The 20,895-nt window shown below is 45.9% G+C and overlaps 1 protein-coding gene across 1 annotated transcript in view; it reads right to left on the bottom strand.

The window, feature by feature from the left end:
- Window positions 1–20,895, bottom strand: part of LOC129403486 (maestro heat-like repeat family member 5) — a 46,358-nt gene that overhangs the window by 14,186 nt on the left and 11,277 nt on the right. Inside the window, exons 8-21 of the mRNA XM_055132133.1 lie at window positions 20,670–20,749; window positions 19,289–19,427; window positions 17,336–17,425; window positions 10,868–10,972; window positions 9,779–9,914; window positions 9,127–9,248; window positions 7,930–8,079; window positions 6,540–6,694; window positions 6,159–6,294; window positions 5,345–5,526; window positions 2,166–2,303; window positions 1,818–1,935; window positions 757–897; window positions 286–456 (exon numbers count right to left, since the gene is read on the bottom strand). Coding sequence (XP_054988108.1) covers window positions 286–456; window positions 757–897; window positions 1,818–1,935; window positions 2,166–2,303; window positions 5,345–5,526; window positions 6,159–6,294; window positions 6,540–6,694; window positions 7,930–8,079; window positions 9,127–9,248; window positions 9,779–9,914; window positions 10,868–10,972; window positions 17,336–17,425; window positions 19,289–19,427; window positions 20,670–20,749 — 1,863 coding nt within the window. The remainder of the gene's footprint in view (window positions 1–285; window positions 457–756; window positions 898–1,817; window positions 1,936–2,165; window positions 2,304–5,344; window positions 5,527–6,158; window positions 6,295–6,539; window positions 6,695–7,929; window positions 8,080–9,126; window positions 9,249–9,778; window positions 9,915–10,867; window positions 10,973–17,335; window positions 17,426–19,288; window positions 19,428–20,669; window positions 20,750–20,895) is intronic.

The following is a 20,895-nucleotide window of genomic DNA, read 5'->3' as shown; positions in this document are numbered from 1 at the left end:
TGGCACTTTAGTCAAGTCTATAGAAGATGCCTGAAGTCAAAATTAAGTTCAAGTCTGCTAGTAAGTCTTTCTGTAGTGAGTGGGGAATTTGTGGTGTGTGCTGCATCTGTGTCAGAGGGGGTGCACTGCAGACCTTGCTACCCACCATTTCCAGAAGCGAGTCCTCATTTTCGCATCTCTCACTACAACCTTTCCAACATAGTCCAAGACCCTGGCCCAGATTCTTGAGTTCCCTTCAGCCCACCCCAACTGTTCCCAACTGATCCCCAGAACTTAGCCCCATACATCATTAAGAAGCAGACGCAGGTCCTTAGAGATGGTATGGAAGACATCCTTGGATTCTCTTTTGGTAGTGATGACAATGTTTCTATATGTCTTCATTGAATGAATTTTCAGTCGGGGTGTAGTTCTCAGTAGCTCTTTACAGACACAAATCATGGTGGACAGAGTCTCTGCCTATTTGAAAACAGGTAGAGATCACTCAAGAGCTGGGGAGCTTGCAAAGTGGGGAGTAGGGCTTTGAGAAAACGGGTGGGACATAAGTCAAAAGGCCAGGGGATGTGAGAAGGGGAAGGCTGGTGCTCAGGGGCTTTGGAAGACCTTGCTGGATAGGGAGTTCTCTAGTTCTAGAGACGGGATGCCTACTGCATGAGGATGAGGGGTCGGGCAATCAACTAGATTACCAAGGGATCCATAGGAGATTGACTAAATGATCCAGGGAGAACACATACTCCATTGCACCACACTCATACTTACTGTTTTGGGGTGTAGGGCGAGATTACTCATACCAATTATGCCGATCTCCTTTAGTGTGGTATCCGGATCATGGATGTATTTCATTACAGTATTTAAAGATTCTTGCCCCAGAGTCTCTGCCACTGATCTGTGCCAAAGGAGCTATGTGTATAACAAAATGTAGGTAATATTAGAGAAAAGGTCATGTGTACTGTGCACCCCTCAGCCCTCCCCCAGGCCCCATACTCAGGTGAGACATACACCACAGGTGGCAAGAACCTGTGAGGCAACGCCGACAGAGCCTGAATTTTTTTTTTTTTTTGCTTTTTGGGTCACACCCAGCGATGCTCAGGGGTTACTCCTGGCTTTGCACTCAGGAATTGCTCCTGGTAGTGCTTGGGGGACCATATGGGATGCCGGGGATAGAACCCAGGTCGGCCGCGTGCAAGGCAAACGCCCTACCCGCTGTGCTATCGCTCCGGCCCCAGAGCCTGAATTTTTTACTACATGCCAATATTCACAGATCACACATGGAGCAAAAGAGTTGATGATCCCCTCTCTAGGAGTTGGGACCCTTGAAACTGTGGTGGACGGTGAAACACCGCCCCCCTCTGGCTGCACAAGACACCCACGGGCCCCTCCCAGTGACCCTCAGCCAACTTTGCTGGTGCCCAGGCACCTGGCAAGGATGCAATGCCTCTCAGGGCCTGCCGTGCCAGACATGAACTGGGCCGCATTGATGGTGCTCAGGGACCTTCAGAGCCACAGACTGTGGGGTTAAGGGGGCGTCCATGGTTGCACCTGATGATGCTCAGTAAACCATGTGGTGCCAGGGATCACACGAGGGTCGATTTACATGCAAGGCACACACCTTGCCCTGTACTCTCTCTCTAAGCCTCTGCTGCCACGTGAAAGGCAGGTGCCTGAAGTGCAAGGTAGGAAAGTGCCTCTACTTCAGGAATCTCAGCTGTAGTCTGCCCTCTTTGGGGACCACTTATTGAAGGTTTGAAGGTTCTTTTTAGTGTTTTTCAGCTATAGGAAACAATTGGAAGAGCTGTGGAACCCTCCCGAGCAGTTTTTACCTCTGCATAGACACTTTGTGCCAGTAGCTTCTGACCAGGATCTTGGCTCTCCAACATGTTCATGACTAAATCCAGAATTTCATTGATTACTTGTTGTGGGCAGTTGCTCACGATGGCCCTGAGATGGAACACAGAGATTTAAGAGTTGCTGTGGGGTAGAGGTGGGTGTGGGTGAAGGTAGGGTGGGGTGGTAGGGGTCAGGACTCCTCAGTGTGTAAGGAACAAGAAAGACAACAGGAAAACGATAACCAGAGAGCAAAGAGATGGCAAAGAGAGGGGAGGGTTGAAGGCTAGGCCCTGGGGGTAGAGGGTTAGAGTTGAGAAATGACGACTGGGAAGGAGGCCTACCTGCTTAGTGTCATGACCCCTAGATGAAAGGACTCTGGGGAACTGAGGATTTCCCAGCAGTGCTCCTCATCTGCATATGTCACCACTGTAGTGTAATCCACAGCCACTGTCAGAGCCCTCAGGGCTTGGAGGGCACAACTGCAGAGAGGGACAGAAGGACGGAGCTCACGTTAGTGAGACCCTCATGCCATTCCTGAGCCAGGAAGCCGGAACAGAGCTGGTAGCTGGATTCTACTTTCCTACTTACAGAACTCCACAGCTCCAGGAACTGCTGCCCCCACCTCCCACTCCCACCCAATTGCCCAACCAAACAGCCTTTTACTCCTGATCCTCATGCAACCCCAGAGTTGGGTAAGAGACCACATGAATATTCTGGTGCCCTTATTTTCAAATTCTGCTCTCCAGCGTACAAAGAAAGGCTTGGGATAATCTGCAGCTCCACTCCCGCCAAATGAGGCTAGATCTGCTACTACCTTATTTTGAGATAGCAAAGTAGGACTTGATCACTTTTGAAAAAGGGGATAACGGCCGGGTGACCACTTAGTGACTTAAAGCACCTGCCTGACAGGTACAAACCCATGAATCCAAAGTCCAGTGGTGCCCACCCATCCATGCCTAGGCCCTGACAGCTCTGCTTTTCAGATCTACAGCTAGAAGAGGGCTCCACGGTGGAGGTGGCTCCCAGGGCAAATGTGAGGCCCATGAAGTGAATCCTTCATGCACATACAGAGAAGACAAGTAAAGGAATCAAAGCACATATTTCAGAGCCCAAACCCCACTCCACAGATGACAGTTTTGGTAGTGACTTGTGTAAGATGGCAGCAACTGACAAGCACCCACTAAAGAGGGTGATCAGACGTGCAGGTACCGCACAATGACGAGACGAGAAGGATCTAGAACAGTGTATCATGTCGTTCATCATCTAATGCGAGGGTTTCCAAATTTATTTACCTGACCACCCTCTTTTTTAAAAACTTTCCCTGTATCACCGTAAGAATCTTCCTTCTTGAAACCAGCCAGCAGGAAGACATGCTACATGACAACCTTGCATGTTTTTCCTGTAATATTTTGACCTGCTTCCTACAGCACAGTCACTACATGTCTAATGCTCATTCAGACAATAAAGGACAATTCAAGTGAAAATAATGATTAGTCATCTCAATAAAAGGATGACCAGAGTGCACTGCTGCAGGTTGATCAATGTTTTAGTATGTTAGCAGGCTTTAGTCACAGTGATGAGCTCTTAGTAGTTGCCTTCTACTTTTTCAGCATGGCCAGGAGCTACCTCTCCAACAGTGAGTTGGAGCAGACTTTTAACACACACTTGTATGGCACCAAGCATGAATACATCATCAACAAATCCAGCTGCAATGAAACCTCTGTAGTTTCCTGTGCTCCCTGGAGTGCCATCAGTAGGAACTGACAAGATCTTTGGAAGGGGGCCTTATTTTTCTTTAAACAAATCTCTTTCAATTCAATGATGTACCGGATTTTCTTTGGCATCAATTTTCCAAGTATCAGAAAATAATTAAATCTTGGCAATTTTTGTTCTTTCAAGAATCATGCATGTACTCAAGAGAAAGCTTTGTTTCCTAGCAAAGGTGATAGACACATTTAACTCGATGTAAAAAACTGGAACGTTTTTCACTGCTCATAGAATGTCTTCAATCCCTTGACCCATTTCATCAGTTCTGTGCACCATGCAATTATTGTTCAGGAAATTTTCATGACAATAAATCATGCTGATATAGAACATATTATCTTTATTCCCCAAGAGAGTGTGTTTTTCTCTCGATTGAGTAATGAGTAAGAAAAAGCTGTAACTGGCAAAGTTACAGCTTGGATACTATTGACTCTATACTAAGACTTATGCCAATGTTGCAGTCTCTAAAATGTTTAAGTACTTAAAAATAAATAATCCTTATCTTCCTTATCACCCATTATTTTTTTTGTCAAACGTTCGTATACTATTGAATACATCAAAGCTTTGATTAAACTTTTTGGCAGTAGTCAGAGAGGTAGTATAGGGAATATGGTGTTTGGCAAATGGTATATCCCAGTTTGATCCAAAGCTTTGCAAATGCTCCCAAGAGAACCACCAGGAAATATTCTTGAGCATGAATCCATCCCCATCTGTGGTCCCAACTCACACTCATTGAAATAACTTTCCAGCACAGGGCTGGACAATAGTACAGCAGAAAGGGCATATGTTTCAGATGTGCCACCCTGGGTTCTATCCCAGCACCAATGATCCCCCAAGCATCACTGAAATCAGTCATTGAGGGCCCCTAAGCACCACTGGGTATGGTATTACAGCCCTTCCAGCACTGCCAGGTTTGCCCAGGTAAGCACCATTCCTGGAGAACCTGAGCAACACAAATCCTCATCCTTGCATTAAACCATGGGCCCAGTTGCTGGGTTTGGGAGTAGGGCCTGAGAGCCCCTCCCCCAAAAAACTGTTATACATATCTGGTAGGTCTGTAAAGTACTGCTTGTAGGTGAATGAATAAAACCACAGGTCACATATTTAACATTCTGTAATAGTCTACAATAGTCTACATTTTCCCCCTTAGGTTCAGCGTGGGTATTCTATTATAAACATGCTATTTCAATGTTTACTTATCACTTATGGGTATAGAATCCCCCAGAGATATGGCGATTTGTATCATTGACAAAATGCTATTTCTCTCCCAACCAAAGTTCTTTTCAATATTTGTGTTATTAGAATAGTGACCATGACATCAGATATACAGTGATTTTTGTATAAGGCAGCAAAAGAAAAACTCAAATATGAATGAAACCTAGATTTTTGTTCTTTGATCAGGAGTAGATATATCTATTTGATATAAAATTTTCAAATATAAAACTACATCTTTTGTTTTTGGAGGCCCACGTCTGGCTAGGATGGAACTTTTCATTTTGGGAACCCCAATCTAATGAATCTCTCCATGTTCTCTTAAATATAAATACCAATAGGAACCATGAAATCAACTGGCAGAAAAGGACAAGAAAGAACACAAAAATGAGGAACTTGCAAATATATGATGACTTTCTACTGCCTGAGGCAGCAATTTCCACTCCCCTGTTTAACTTTATTCTCAGATGTTCAACTGGTCAGCATCCTTAGGGGGTCAGTATGAGGACTAACTTCATTCCCCTGATGTTCGGGTTAGGCATACCTCAAGGGATCGAAGGACTTGCCGTCTTCCATATTGCTGCACACCACTCCCTGCTGGGGAGAATTCTTTTCGCCTGTCCAGTATATATCACAGAGCAGACCCAGCAGCAGTCGGGGATAGAGTTCCTGAATAGCCTCCTGGCAGACTGAGCCTGCTAAAATCGCCAGCAACGCGCAGGAGACCTGGGTGAAGACACCGTGGGAGGGTGGGAGAAGAAGTGAGTGTGTGTGCATTGCAGTGCCAATTGGTCCTGTGATCCTGCACAGAGTCCCCACCCCGACCTCTCTCTTTGCCCAGAGGACCCCATTCAAAACCAGAATTGTCAGAAGCATCCAGGACTGAACATCCACAGTTCACCCTAGACCGCTGAGGCAGCATATACATGCCGTCTGCTTTCTCTGGACTCCCCTGATATTCATAACGAAAAAGAAACCAACACTGTGTTTCCACAGAGGCAATTGGGGGAAGCTTGGTCTTCACCAGGCAACCCAACCCTCAGCTCTCTCTCCAGGCCCATGTCTGGGCTCTGGTAGAATGAGCGCCCGTCCTGAATTCGAAGATCGCTGGGAGTCAGGAGTGTGAGGGGTGAATTGGGAGACAACTTTGCTGTCCAGAAACAGGGACTCAACCTGCCCTTCATCTCCATGCAGTTCTGGCCCCACAGACATAAAGGGATTAAAGTGCTCCTTGAGTGCACAGGGTCAGCCCTCAGCTTTGCGTCTCCCTCACAGCTGCTTCAGTCCTTTAGTCCCTTCCACTCTCAGCTCTGCTTCCCAGTCAGGCAAGGTAAGTGTCCCCTCATCCCGGTGCTGACCGCCACGGGCTGCAAGTCCATCTCCCTGCTGTCCTTCTTGGGGTCTTTCTCGGCCAAGATGCTCGCCAACAGCTGGAGGATGCGGACTGCAGTTTCCCGGTCAGTGCCAAATGCCTCCCATATGTCCAACTGGGTTCTGCAGGACCAAGGACAGAGCTGTCATGGGCCCTGGTCACCAGGCTCCTAGCACTGGCTGGCTCCCAGGCCTCTTGCAGACTAGAGGGAGTGAGCCCAGAGAGGACTTGGCCAGAGAGGAAGGAAATGCCAACGGACTGGCAGGGAGGACAAAATGCTCCTACAAGAAAGCGATGCTGGGAAGGGGCTGAGGCAGGCAGAGTCCCAGGCATAGAGAATGTGCTACGGTGGCCAGGAGAGGGCTACCTGTCCCAGGGCAGAGGCTGGCTGAGCAGCAGGGCCACAACGGTGGAGGTGCTGTGGCCTGCCAGCCAGCACATGGCCTGCAGCAGCTCCTCCCTGATGCGGGGCTCCAGCGTGGAATCGAGATGACTCAGGATGCGTCTCACCACTTCCTCAGTCTGTGGGGAAGAAGAGAAGAGCCTTTCATCTACCTCACTGCTTCCATCTTCCTGCTGCTCAAAGGACTCCCGAGACACAAGGGGCTCTTGTCTCACAGACTGAGTTCTGGGGTGCCATGAGCAGGAGGTTAGAGGCCACAAAAGTGACTTCAGAAGTTGGTGCCAAGGTTGACTGGAATATATGCCAGCCACAACCTGTAACACAAGGGGGAGACCCGAGTGACTCAGGAGACCCTCTGGGAAGGAAGGGCAATTTTACAAGCCATGTCAGGGCATCTCCTCTCAGCTGACACCAAGAGCACTCATGAAGCTTTGGGGACAATTGGCAGAAGATATGGGAGGACCAGGAGGCTTGACTCAAGGTACCTCTCAGAAGGCTGTTTCACTCAAACTGAACCTTGAGGGCATTCCCCCTCTCTGATTCCCTGGCGAGAGAATGTTCATAAATGATTAAAATGATTAAAGGGCCTTGGACACTAAGGAATTCTGAGAGGAGGGACTGGAGAACCCTGACCACATATCATGGGGACAGTGGCATTCAGTGTTGCCCAACATCCATTTCCACATTTTTCTTTTTTTTTTTTTTTTTTTTTTTGCTTTTTGGGTCACACCCGGCGATGCACAGGGGTCACTCCTGGCTCATGCACTCAGGAATCACCCCTGGCGGTGCTCAGTGGACCATATGGGATGCTGGGATTCGAACCCGGGTCGGCCGCGTGCAAGGCAAACGCCCTACCCGCTGTGCTATCACTCCAGCCCCAAATTTCCACATTTTTCAAGAGGGTGATGTGAATTCTTATGCAGAACCTCTCCACCTTTATATGTCAGGCCAAAAGACAGTGTAGCACCAGATCAGAGTCCTTGGGCTCACTGGTTTTTCATCTGGGTCTTCAACTTCACAAAGGCCTCAGCCCTTGGCAATCCAGAAAATCCTGTTAAATTCACAGAGATGTTATGGTAGCCAAGGCTTCAAGGTATTTGCACTTCTGAACTTAGGGACCATCCCCCAGAGGGGAGGTAGTGGAGTGATGAGTCAGGATCACAAATGTGAGCTCAGTGGACTGCAGAGAAAGCCTCGCCCAGGCCTCCATTCACAAGTGAATGAATCGAATCAGTCTACCCAGAGTCAGAAATGTGAACTGGTTTGTGACTGTGAACTGGTTTGTGACCGAGTCAGAAGAGCAGAGCAGGCCCCGGGCTTACAGGTCTGAGTTCTGGACAGGGAAGCCCACTACCTGCAGCACGTCTCCGCCCCTCTCCTTCATGATGGCACTCATCAGCTGGGCTGCAGGGAGAGACACGGTGGCCATGCTGTCCGTAACAGACTTCAGAGCCTCCAGCACAAGGTTGGTGAGCTGAATCTGGGTGAAGAACTCAGCAAATGCCTGAAACAGGGGAGAAACAGGCTGGTGCTTCTGGATCCCCCTACCTCAGCTAGTCTGGGCTCTGGTTCCTGGTTCTCCTTCCAGAAAGAGGAAGGAGATGGTCTGGGAGCACGATGGACATTTGTCTTAGGCATATATGAGGTTCCTAGAGAACACTAACTAGGGGGACAGAACCATGGCAAGGAGAAAACATTGACCACAGAGAAAATGTGGGTTCAGAGGTCACAGGCTGCGGAAGTCACAGGCTGTGTGGACACAGTGCTGGAGCTAAGGTCCTCAGTGACGTCTGCTTGAGGTCTGAGTTGGGAGTGTGCTTTGTTCCCAAATCATCATTAATATGAAGTCTGGCACTCATCAGCTGGATTACAGGGAGAGACACCTCAGCCTCGCTATCTGTCACAGACTTCAGAGCCTCCAGCACCAGGTTGGTGAGCTGAATCTGGGTGAAGAACTCAGCAAATGCCTGAAACGGGAGAAACAGGCTGGTGCTTCTGGATCCCCTTACCTCAGCTAGTCTGGGCTCTGGTTCCTGGTTCTCCTTCCAGAAAGAGGAAGGAGATGGTCTGGGAGCACGATGGACATTTGTCTTAGGCATATATGAGGTTCCTAGAGAACACTAACTATGGGGACAGAACCACGGGAGTGGCAAGGAGAAAATATTGACCACAGAGAAAATGTGGGTTCAGAGGTCACAGGCTGCGGAAGTCACAGGCTGTGTGGACACAGTGCTGGAGCTAAGGTCCTCAGCGACGTCTGCTTGAGGCTGAGTCGGGAGTGTGCTTTGTTCCCAAATCACCATGAACATGAAATAATAGTTTTGGGGCAAATAGGGAATGAATAAGTAGTAGGATCATGAAATTCAAGGGGAAGCTTGTGGCAGCTCAGGCCAGGACGATGTCCTCAACCTATTCGGTCTAAGGAATGCAATGGGGAAGAGTATATTGACCCCTAATCTGCATCCTACAATCAATTCAACAGACGAGTCTAAGACTGGCTGTCAACAGAGTCCTCATCTCCCTGCTCTGGTTCCTGTTCAGTCCCCCTTACCTTCGCAATGTTGTATGTGCTATTTCTGCCAATATTAGATGATGAATCCTTGTAGAATGAATAGGCACTATAGATCTCACCACTTGTCTTCTTCTGCCCCAAGCCTATATTCATTCTCATCTCTGAAACAAAGACCCCCCCAACCCCACCTTTCGTTACTCACCTCTTGGAGGGAGGGTTTTAAGTATCCTGTTCCCAGCTGTCACAGACACTCGCCTCTCCAAATCACCTAATGATTTAAGTCAGCTTTGGGAGAGGTATGTCCCATGGGACTGGAAGGAGCCAGTGGACATTAAGAGAAAGAAAGGCAACATCTTGTGTCTAACCACTTTCATGCTGCCTGATGTGAACAGAGACTGCACCAGGGAGGAGATGGGGCTCAGCAGAGGGGAGAAATTAATTCTAGACAACTGTCTGAGAGCTTTTCTTTCCCAATAAGGTATCTGTAGATACTTGGGGAGCGAGTTCCTCAAAGAACATGAGGTGTTCAGATTCCCTCTTCACCACTCACGTCCTGGGAAAGGGTGTATGTGTGCGTGTGCATGTGCTTGTGTGTGTGTGTGTGTGTGTGTGTGTGTAAGGGGGATGGACACCATATGGGGCGGTCCTGAGAGGGAGCCCCGAGGGGAGTGGGAAGAGAAGGGCTCCATACGCTTTTGGTGCAGAAGAATGCGGTAGAGGTGGTAGGCAGCCTTAGAGGACAGGACGCAGACGGTGTCCACTTCATCGTGGCAGCGCAGGGCCAGCAGCTTGACCAGGCTTTCCAGTTTGGCGAAATTTATTTTAGTCTGAAGAGGAGAGGTGGAAGTCACAAGCTGTCCCAGCCACTCTCTTAAACTGAGTGATCACAAAAAAAAAAAAAAAAACACCAGAAGGAGGGAAACATGTGCCAGAGACATCAGAAGTGACACAAGGCCTTGGTTTAACAAATAAACATAGCTGGGTAAGTCGTGACTTCGAAAGGACATATGGGGTCATAACCTTGGGTTTCTCTAACACTAGTCTCCTTTGGCTTCCTGACAGCCACTGATCCTTCAGGTGTAGCCCAAATCCTACTCAGAGCTGAGGATGCTGGCACAATCCCTCCCTTAAAACCAATTCTGCGATTCTGCTTTCACCTTTTCTTTCTTTCTCTCTTCCATTTTTTTTTTTTTTTTGCTTTTTGGGTCACACCCAGCAATGCACAGGGATTACTCCAAGATTTGCACTCAGGAGTTACTTCTGGCGGTGCTCGGGGGACCATATGGGATGCTGGGAATTGAACCCAGGTCAGCCACATTCAAGACAAATGCCCTATCCACTGTACTACCACTCCAGCCTCTCATCTTTTATTTCTGCCTCATTTGTTTGGGTCATCATGATCACTTTCTACCAGAGTTTATTCTATGAAAGACTGTCTCCTCCAGAGTCCGCAAGATCCTTGGAAGTGGGGTCATCTTGGTCATCTATGGATTCGCTATGAATATCAAAGTGAATGCTCAGTAACCACCAGTTAAGACACATGGGATTGAACAAAAGCAAGTGGAATGGAGTAGAATTGATAAATCAGAGGCCAGGCAAGGATGCCAAAAGGCAGAACCAAGAGATGAAGTACACAAAGGTAAAACAAGGATCGGGTTAGCAGGACAGGGAAAGGAGGTGAGTGAGAGGGGAAGGAAAGATGTGGTGACATGAGACAAAGGGAGGGATAATAGTTGCCACAGGGGCTCCTGGCCCAGACCCAGGACTGACTCCCACTCACGTTTAAACTCTGTTTCTCTGCCACATAACTTAAAAGTTGTGAAGTGATCCACATGGCTCGTTCCCGCTCATAATTTTTTTCTGAGTTAATCCATCTGTCAAAACACTGTGGAGAGAAGAGACTACAAGTCAGAGCAGCTCAGCTACCTCTCAGAGCATGAAAAGGCCACCTTGAACTTGCCTCTGCTAAGCATCAGGTGAGCTTTCTGAGAATTGTGCTACTGGCCTCGAGGGAGATCACATGTGGGCCTGGCTCCAGCTCTTCCTTTTTTCCTACCCCCTGTTTTGTACTTAGTTAGGTGCTACACATCTTCAGTTGCTCTTCTCTGATGTTCAAGCAGTGGCTCTCAAATGCTACTGACTGATAAACCAGTGAGCCAACACATTCCAGTGTTCCCATTTCCATAATTTTGTAGCAAGAAAAATGACAATAATCAAGAAGGATGACTGTATTCACAGACTTCAGGATGAGTGTATTCATTGCTTGAGAAATGAAATGATAGATAATCACTATTTGAAGCACAAATTGGTGAATGATGCCTCCAGCCCATCTCACCAATCCACAGATGCACTGTCCAATATCAAGGAGTAGCCATCAGTCTGACAATGGGACAGTGATCAAACAGTAATTTATATTTACAAAGAAGAGCAGAAGGTGAAAATCCAAAGCCAACTCCAGAGAACACAGTGCTCCTCTGATGAGCAAAACCAATTCTTCTGAAGATATAAGGAATTCTGGTGGAGCTTTGCAAGTCTTTCTTGCAGCCAGATGATCAGGAAGATCCCCACAGGAGTCAATACTGGTCTTTCAATACCCTTTTCACCTCAAGAGGAACCAGGGATCCTTGGAGAGACAGTTGATTCCAGGCCCGAGTTAGAAGACGTACAACATAGGATAGTCACCTAAAGACATAGTGAGGCTCTGGGACCTGTAGATGTGGGACGATAGTGCTCATTTGTACTGAGAACAACTGGATGCAACATAAATGCAGCTGCAGCAGCTCCAGTAGAACTGGTTAACTTAGACCTTACATCACTACTCAAACCTGCACAAAGCCATACCCTCACCTGTAACCCTCGTTAGTGCAGTAGCCCCTCCAAATGAATGGGCGAAGACAATAATCTGGAAGACTTCCCATCACCCACCAGCTCTATTTCCTCTCAGATCATGAACTAGAAGGCTTCTTTTGGTGAAGCTGTTTAATGAATTGAGGTTAGTGATAGAACATTATCATGATATGAAGATGCAAAATGATATATAATTATGTAGGTAGTTACATAATGATAACAAACCTAGAGCAATGAAAGAGAAAGTAGAAGTGAGAGTATGATCAGACTACAATCAAAGTCAACGAATGGAAGAACAAAATTCATTTGGATGGGCGAAAGAAATACAACAAGGGTTAAGGTGCATATCCTTGCATGTGGCTGACCCCAGTTTGATTCCCAGCACCCTAGAGTCCCCAGGGCATTGCCAAATGCAGCCCAAACGGTCCCTGGTGACCAGGACAATCCTCAACACTACAGGCCCCACACAACACTGTCACACTGAATCGTCATTTTAATTAACCAAAAACATTGGAGGGACCAACTTTGGTACCTCTTGGACACCACTTAGAAGCCCCTCTTCTGTCCCTGAGAAAAACTTTCATGAGAACAATGACGTGAGTTACCAGAATATATGAGACACACCAAAAACTATAAGTGTGAACTACATAGCAACTTGTTCCATACGGAAACAAGAAAAGGCCAAAATAAATAATTGCACATTCTAAGTTACTTGAAAAGAAGCAATAAAGGAAACTCAAAGTCAATAGAAGAATCAGAAGGCCTAGAGCAGAAATAAGCAACAAAGAAATCAACAAAAATAGCAATAAGAGATGAATGAATGGGGCTGAGCAAAAGTAGATGAGTAGGTCACAGCATTGCATGCAGCCAACTTGGGTTTGATTCCAGGCACCCTATGTGGGACCCTGAGCCCCACAAGGAGCTCAGTCAGGAGTTACCCGTAAGCACTGCTGGGTGAGGCAAACACAAAATAGCAATTAAAAAGAGGGGGGTGTTAATGAATATAAGGGCTGTTTTTCTAAAATAATAAGCACTTGGCAAACTTTTAACCAGAATTACCAAGGTAAAAATAAAAACTAATAAATTGCAGCTGGAAATGAAAGGGAAGAAGTTAAAAACAATGTTATGGAAATTGTGAAAAGTTTGTCCCAGATTACGATGAACAAACTTTATGTTGTGAAATTGAAGAACCTAGAAGAAATGGATAAATCTGTGGAATCCTAGAACTTCCAAGATTACATCAGGATGAAGCTAAACACCTGGGCAGACCAATTACTGATGTGGAAATTAAACGTCGACACAGAATTCAAAGGGCAGACCCAGATGAATCCACAAGTGATTTCTTCCAAATCTTCAAAACCCTGCTTCCTATTCTCAGAAAGTCAAACAAATGCTCCAAAACAATTTCCCTGGAACCAAATTAATATTTGGTTACCTGATAACAAAAATCAGTAAAAGATATTACTAAAAAAGAAAATTGCATAGCTACTTCCATGATGAACAGAGATGCAGTGATCCTCAACTTATTCTTAGCAAAACAAATTCAACAAAATATTGAAGGATTATGGACCTTGATCAAGTGGAGTTTATCCCAGGTATTTAAAGATAGTTCAATATGCACTACTTAATGTGATACTGTCTATAAATACCGGGAAAGATAAAAACCATTATATGATCATATCAATAGGTGCTGAGAGAGATAGCTAATCTTCGACAAAGGCACTAGATAAATGAAATGGAGGAATCAAATTCCTCAAAATTTGTGCTGGGAAAACCAATTAGTCACATGCAAAAATATAGCTCACACTACACAAAAAGGTCAATGCAAATGGTGTCAGGACCTCAATATTAGACCCAAATCCACAAAACACATTGGGGCAAATATAGACAGAACAACCCTCTCGATATTGACTCTTGCAACTTTATCTATGACTCCATGTCAATTAGCCAAAGAAACAGAAGAAAAAAACAAACTAATGGGACTCCATCAAATTAAGAAACATCTTCACAGTAAAGAAAAAGATGAGTGGAATCAAAGGGAGAAAATATTCACTCATCACGGAATTAACCAAAGACAAATATGCAGGATTTAATAAAGGGACCATAAAACTTAATAACATAAAGAGACTTCCCATTGAAAAATAGGCAGAGGAGCTGAAGAGACAATTTCACAAAGAAAGACATACAGAAGGGACATGTGGTATAAGAAAAAGTGTTGGCCATCACTTCGTGGAGAAACACATATCAAAACAACAATGAAATATCACCTCATGCCAACTAGATTGTCATATTACATCAAGAATAGCAAGAACCAGTGTGGGCTACGATGGGGGGAAAAGACTTTTCCGTACTGTCTTAAGAAATGAGCTTTCCCATGACCTAGTGATTCCAGTTCTTGGCATCTAGCCAAAGGGCCACAAACAAAAACATAAGTTCAAAAAGAGATTTACACGTCTTCATTCATTGCAGTGCTATTCAGAATAGCCAAGACATCCCAAATGTCCAAGAACAGATGACTGAATAATGAAACTTTGGTAGATGTGCACAATGAATATTACTACTAATTTATAAAAAATTATGAAAATTAAATGATGCAAATGGATGCCAGTGGATGGACCTGGAGAATATCAAGCTGAATGAAGTTAGCCAGAAGGAGAGGGAAAAATACAGAATGATCTTGCTCATATGTAATATATTTTTTAAAACACTGTAAGGAAATCATAAATGTCCAAAGGCAACAGAACCTAAAAACTGGTCTACAGAACTGAACCAATGACTGGGGTAGAGGTGGGGGTGGGAGTGGGGATGGCAGGAAAGCTGGCTAGGGCACTGGGACAATGGTGATGGAGAAAAGTGGACACTCTGGTGGAAAGTGTGTTGTTGGAAAGTTGTTCCCTACCAGTGCAGTATTATAAATCACAGTGCTTTAAAATAATAATAGAATAATAATCAAGCTCCAAGTATAGTAAATAAGAACTGACAGATCTGTAAAAAATAAACAAAAAAACAAAAAAGAGGCTGAAATATACTGTCCTGAGACTTGTGTTTTTGATGATGTACAAAGACTTTTCTTGGAGATCCCCTTCACTACAGTCTATTGGCTTGGACTGGGTCAATGCAGGGCCTACATCTGGCTGGACAGTATTGGTCAGCCAATGGGTTAGGTGGAGATTGTGCAGTGGAGACTTTATTTGAAGGCACTTTTCTCTTTATTAGCAAACTACATCATGCCCTGATGATCATCCTCTGTCATTTGAGTACATGTCTAGTATGTCCATTGTCTGATCCCCAACTGCACATGCCCACCATTCCCCTCATGATATACATGTGTTTGGTGAACGACTACTAATGATGCATATATAGACTGCTGTGTCACCCTGACTCCTACCCGCACAAAGCCAAACCTGCCTTGGTTCTTCACTTTGAAGTTTGCACTACAGCTTATGTTGGTGCATATCCTTCCTAAATTAAGATGTTATCTTCCCAGTAGAGTCCCTCCTTTTGATTTACTTGGACCAGTGCTTTTTGAATGACCAGGAAAATATGGTAGAGGGCAAAACATGACAGTGGCACCAGCATACGGTGAATTCAACTATAAAGTCACAAACATCTTGAAAGTGGGCAATAATTTGAATCTGCATTCTACTTCTTTGACCTAAGCATTGAATAAACATGATGCCATTTATCATGTTTAAAATGACTATCAACTGGCACACATCCAAAAGAACAGAAGCAAGTGGTGTTGGCATGGATGTGGGGAGGAAGGGACTCTCCTTCACTGTTGATGGGAATGCTGACTGGTCCAGCCTTTCTGGAAAACAGTATGGACATTTCTCAAAAAACTAGAAATTGAGCTCCCATTTCACCCAGCAATACCACTTCTGGGAATATGCCCTGGGGTTTTAAAAACACACAGCAAAAGCATCATCTGCACTCCTATGTTCATTGCAGACTATTTACCCATAGCCAGAATCTGGAAACAACCTGAGTGCCCAAGAACAGACAAATGGATAAAGAAACTATGGCACATCTACACAATGGAATACTATGCAGCTGTCACGAAAAATGAAGTCATGAAATGTTCCTATAAATGGATGGACATGGAGAGTATCATGCTGAGTGACATGAGTCAGAAATATAGGGACAAATACAGAATGACTGCATTCATTTGTGGTATATAAAAAAATTAGTAGACTAATATCCATGACCAGGGAAAACAGAGGTTAGGAGGACTGGTCAATGGTTAGAACTAACCAAAAGTGTGTGGGGGGGGCACAGGGGCTGAGAGGGTAGGTAAGATAGAGAAAAGACCAGTATGACAATAACAGCTGAGAATGATCATACTGGACTAGATTGGAGGGCTAAAAGTAGGTAAAGAGACAGATGGATATTCTTGACAACCTTTCAGTATCAATATTGCAAACCACAATGCCCCAAAGGAAGGGGGCGAGAAAGAGAGAGAGAGAGAGAGATAAGAAAAGCATCTGCCATAAAGGCAGGCATCAGGTGGGGGGGGTGATGGGAGGGAATCTGGGAACACTGGTGCTGGGAAATGTACATTGGTGGAGGGAAGGGTGTTGGAATACTGAATGATTTAAATACAACCATGAACAGCTTTGTAAGGGTATATCTCACAGTAGATCAACAAAAAAGTTTTTTGAAATAAATCAATAATAAAATCAAATGACTATCAACTAGGCACTAGTGTTACCCCATTTTTCACTGATTTCCCAGGCCACATGAGGGACAGCAGAGCCAGCCTCTGCAAGTGAGGTGTGGAGAAGTCCCAGAACCGTGTCTCCAGCTCCTCAGAAGGTGTGCAGAGGGAGAGGGAGGCAGTGGGCACAGCAATGGCTGGAGGAGGAAAGTTTCTCTCCAAGAAAAAAACAACATCATTTAGATCCTAGGTCCAATATAATCTCTCAAAATCTCAGCCCTCAAGCTTCATCCTATTCTATCTCTTCCTTGATGCCACAATTCCACTCAATTCAGCTAAAGAGTCCCCCTGATTCATAACCAGCCAGAATCTTAAAATGTAACCTGATTCAGAAAAACCATACTTGCAGGTGAGTTCAAGTGGAGGTGAGTTCACACCAGATGAAGAGAGCCTGATACGAGTCTTGTCCTAGTAAGAAACAAAGCCCACACAGGGAGGATCATTATGTGATAGTGGAGGGGGCATGCCACGACCCTGAAATCATCAGGAGCAAGGAGAGATGCATGGAACAGCTTCTCTTTCACAGGCCCCCTGGAGGAACCAAGCCATCCCAAAGCTATCACCATGGTGGGAGAAGAAGATGGAGAATACATTTCTGTTCTTCAAAGCGACTCTGTTGCAGTGCATTGTTCTGGCTGCCCTGGCAAAGAAATACAGCCAACTTCCTGGGCTCCTTCCACTGACCTCCAACAAGTCCTCTGTCCCAGAGGGCCTCTCTTCAATCAGAGCCTGCGTAAGTCTTAAGAGACTCTCCAGTGTACTCTTGTATAGATCCTGGGGAGAGAAAACAGACTCAAAAAACTGCCATGATATCAGCCCCATCTCTCCTCCCAAAGTCTGCCCGCTCTGACTGGCCGAGTGAGGCTTCCTGGAGACATTCTGGCCCTTGACTCATCCCTTGGGTCTCAGTTTCAAGAGCCTACTCTTGTCCTCCACCAACTTGAAGGAATTCCTCTTTTCTTCAGCAGAACATGGATGTCTCCCGCAATTGCAGTTGGTGCTAAGGGCCTGGAGACCCTGAGGACATGGCTCTCCCCAGCCCTCTGCTCCCAGGAGCCTGTTGGTTCTGTCAGCAGCACAGACTGAGAGGCTGGCCTTCTCCAGGCAGGGAAGGGGGCAGGCAGCAATCTAGGTAACTGACACCCAAGAAAGCTTCTATTCTGGCGCCTGAGCGATAGGGCAGCAGGTAGAGCATCTGCCTTACATGCAGCCAACCTGGGTTTAATCCCCAGCACCCCATGTGCTCCCCTCAACCTGCAACAAGTGTTCCCTGAGCACAGAGTCAGGAATGTCCTTCCTAAAGCAACTGAAAATCGCATAGTCTGTCCCAGTTGTGCAGAAACCCCATCAAAATGCCTGCCCCAAACCCTCCAGAACTACATCCATAAAGGCTCCCTGTGGACACAGCCCAAGGAAGCCACCTGGGCCGTCTCAATATGCACCAGTCCTTACTCAAAAACATAAATGCCATGAACTCGCAAAGACGAACCACCAGACAGCTGATGAACAATGGCCCAAAGGAGAGAATTGGCCTGATTGGAAAACAAACTAACACAGCAAAGAGTAGACAACTTTATTTTTAAAAACATCATCTCATTTCTTACTGTCCTCAGTGAATTTCAGGAGACTAGAGCATCCATGAATAACCAATCAAAATAAATGAGCAATCAATGAACATGAATTTCAAGAGACTTTAACATGAAAAGGCTTCTTGGAATCCAACATATAAATTTGAATGAGTTAATCAAATACCCCTTTCCTCCCTCAGGGCAAAACTAGAGGCCCTGGAAGAAATGGCTCAGGTGTCTTGTTTCTGGGAACCTTCATTGATTTCTCCATGAATCTTTCCTAAAAATCATTTTGAAACATCCAATCTGGTATTGATTAAGATGTCAAGGGAAGGAGTGCATGTCCACCGTTGGGTGGCAGTGGCCATCTGTGAGAGTCCCTGGGAAGAAAGGCAATCCCCTGAATTAAGTTCAGACTTGGTGAACTTGGTGGGGCTGGATTGATTGTATAACAGGTAGAGCACTTGCCTTGCTTGAAGCTAACCTGGTGTTTTTGTTTTGTTTTGTTTTGTTTTTTTTTGCTTTTTGGGTCACACCTGGCTCTGCACAGGGGTTACTCCTGGGTCTGCACTCAGGAATTATCCCTGGCGGTGCTCAGGGGACCATATGGGATGCTGGGAATCGAACCCGGGTCAGTCACGTGCAAGGCAAATGCCCTACCCGCTGTGCTATTGCTCCAGCCCCTAACCTGGGTTCTGTTCTTGGCACCATGTGGTTCCCCAAGTCCCACCAGGAGGATACAGCTAGGAGTAAGCCCTGAGTGTCACCCCGTGTGGCCCAAAAATCACACAAATAAGACTGTTTTTTTTCCATTCTGCAGAATCCTGTGTTATCTTTTGAACATGTTTTCAACACTCCTCTCCCCTTACATCTAAATTTCTTTCAATGAAAAACTCTTTGTATTTAAAGAAAAACCTAAAAAAGACTTTGTGAACTGTAAGCACCCTTCATCAGGAGTAACTTCCTTCAAATAATCCCATTTTCATTAAAGGCAATGCTAGATACTTCCATCAAACTGCCAACCCTCAAAATAAATAAAATAACAGACAAATAAGAAGGAATGAAATACCACAGTGGCCTTGCCCTCCGTGTGGTCGGAACTCTTTATATCCAACTTGTCTTCGTATGGGAGGCAAAGCACCCTCTTGCAACTTGTTTCAAGTAGTGTTATTGGTTCTTCATTCCAGTCTGAGACGCCCGTGAGCTTCCTAAGTTCCAGGGAGAAGCAGAAAAGCAACCAGAGATTAGTAACATCTGGGGAAGGTAGTGACATGGGAGAAAGAAATATAAAAGCAAGAAGGGAGTGGGGTACAGCCAGCTGGTCAGCCTGTACCTACAGGGTGAGTGCATCAGCAGCCTGATGGTGCCTTCGGGCTTCCTGATACCCCAAATTGCTGATGTGCCTCTGGCCAGACCCCAAAAACTTGGCACCAAGTTTTCCAAGAAATTTAATGGCCAAATTTTAGGTATGTGGAACCCATGCTCACAAACCACCTCTGGCTCAACTAATCAAACTCATTTATCAGCCCTGCTTCAGAGACCAAAAACCAGAGACCAAAAGCTTTAGTTAAGCTTACAAAAGGCTGAACAGCCCAGTGTACATCAGAGAAGGGTGAGTCAGCCTGGTGCCTGCCGAAGCAGAGCACCTGGCAGCTGCTTGTTCCCACAATCCAAGATCACCACCACGCCCCTGGCCGAACTCCAGTGTCTCAGGATAGACCTCACCAAGATATTAACCCGTTAAAAATTCAGATATGCGGGGTTTGTGACTGAAATCTCCAGGCTTCTCGAGGTCGGATGGGCTACCTCCCCCCACTTCCCTATACTCCTGGAAGTACCAGCAGTCACCCCCTCGAACCAACTCCAGCACCATCATGTAAGTTCTTCTAATAGCCTTGTTTCAGAGACCCATAAATAAATCTCGAAAGAGATCAAAACCTGCCGTTAATCTCAGACCTGTGCAAGGCTCAACAAACCAGGTTAAATCAGATGAGGGTGATTCAGCCTGGAGCCCTCCCAAGAAGAGCTCCTGGCAACCACTTGTTTCCACAATCCAAAATCGCTACCATGTCCCAGGCTGGACTCTACTGTCTGGGTTGAACTAGGACTCAATGTGTAGTGGTATTTGGGGGTGACACAGCACTTTTGGGTACCCAGGTGTTTCAGGGAATGCAAAGTCACTGATGCAGGGTAAGTGTCTCATCAAGGATAGCCCTAAGAGCAGAAGCAAGCCCAAGGCAGTAGCCATAGCAAGTGCCAATGGAGAAAGGAGGTACAGTCTCTGCCCAATACTTTGAACAGCCTGTTCCCAGCACAGGAAGGGGCAGCTCTGCATCTACTCCGGCGGTCCTTTAGCTGTTAGCAGAAGCAGAAAGAAGAGGTGGCCACAGATTAGAGGAAACAGAGCAGAAACACAGGCAGAGCTCAAGCGAGAGGAGAAGGCATACTACCTTAAGTCAATGATCACGTTGATGGCCTTCAGCCTAATGGAGCTGGAGAGGGCTTCCATTGGCTCCTCCTTCAGTATTCTCTGTAACGCATACACACAAGACCATACAGCTCATGAGCATACTTTTCTCTCCTTCATCTCCTTCTCCCATTCTAGACCTCAATCTTCACGGTTTTTTTAAGGACCCCAAAGGACAAAATCTCCCCTGAATCACACCCACACACAGA

The sequence above is a fragment of the Sorex araneus genome, chromosome 3, assembly GCF_027595985.1.
Source record: "Sorex araneus isolate mSorAra2 chromosome 3, mSorAra2.pri, whole genome shotgun sequence".
Taxonomy (NCBI): domain Eukaryota; kingdom Metazoa; phylum Chordata; class Mammalia; order Eulipotyphla; family Soricidae; genus Sorex; species Sorex araneus.
The sequence above is the reverse complement of the archived record's forward strand: the minus strand, read 5'-3'. Positions and strand labels throughout refer to the sequence as shown.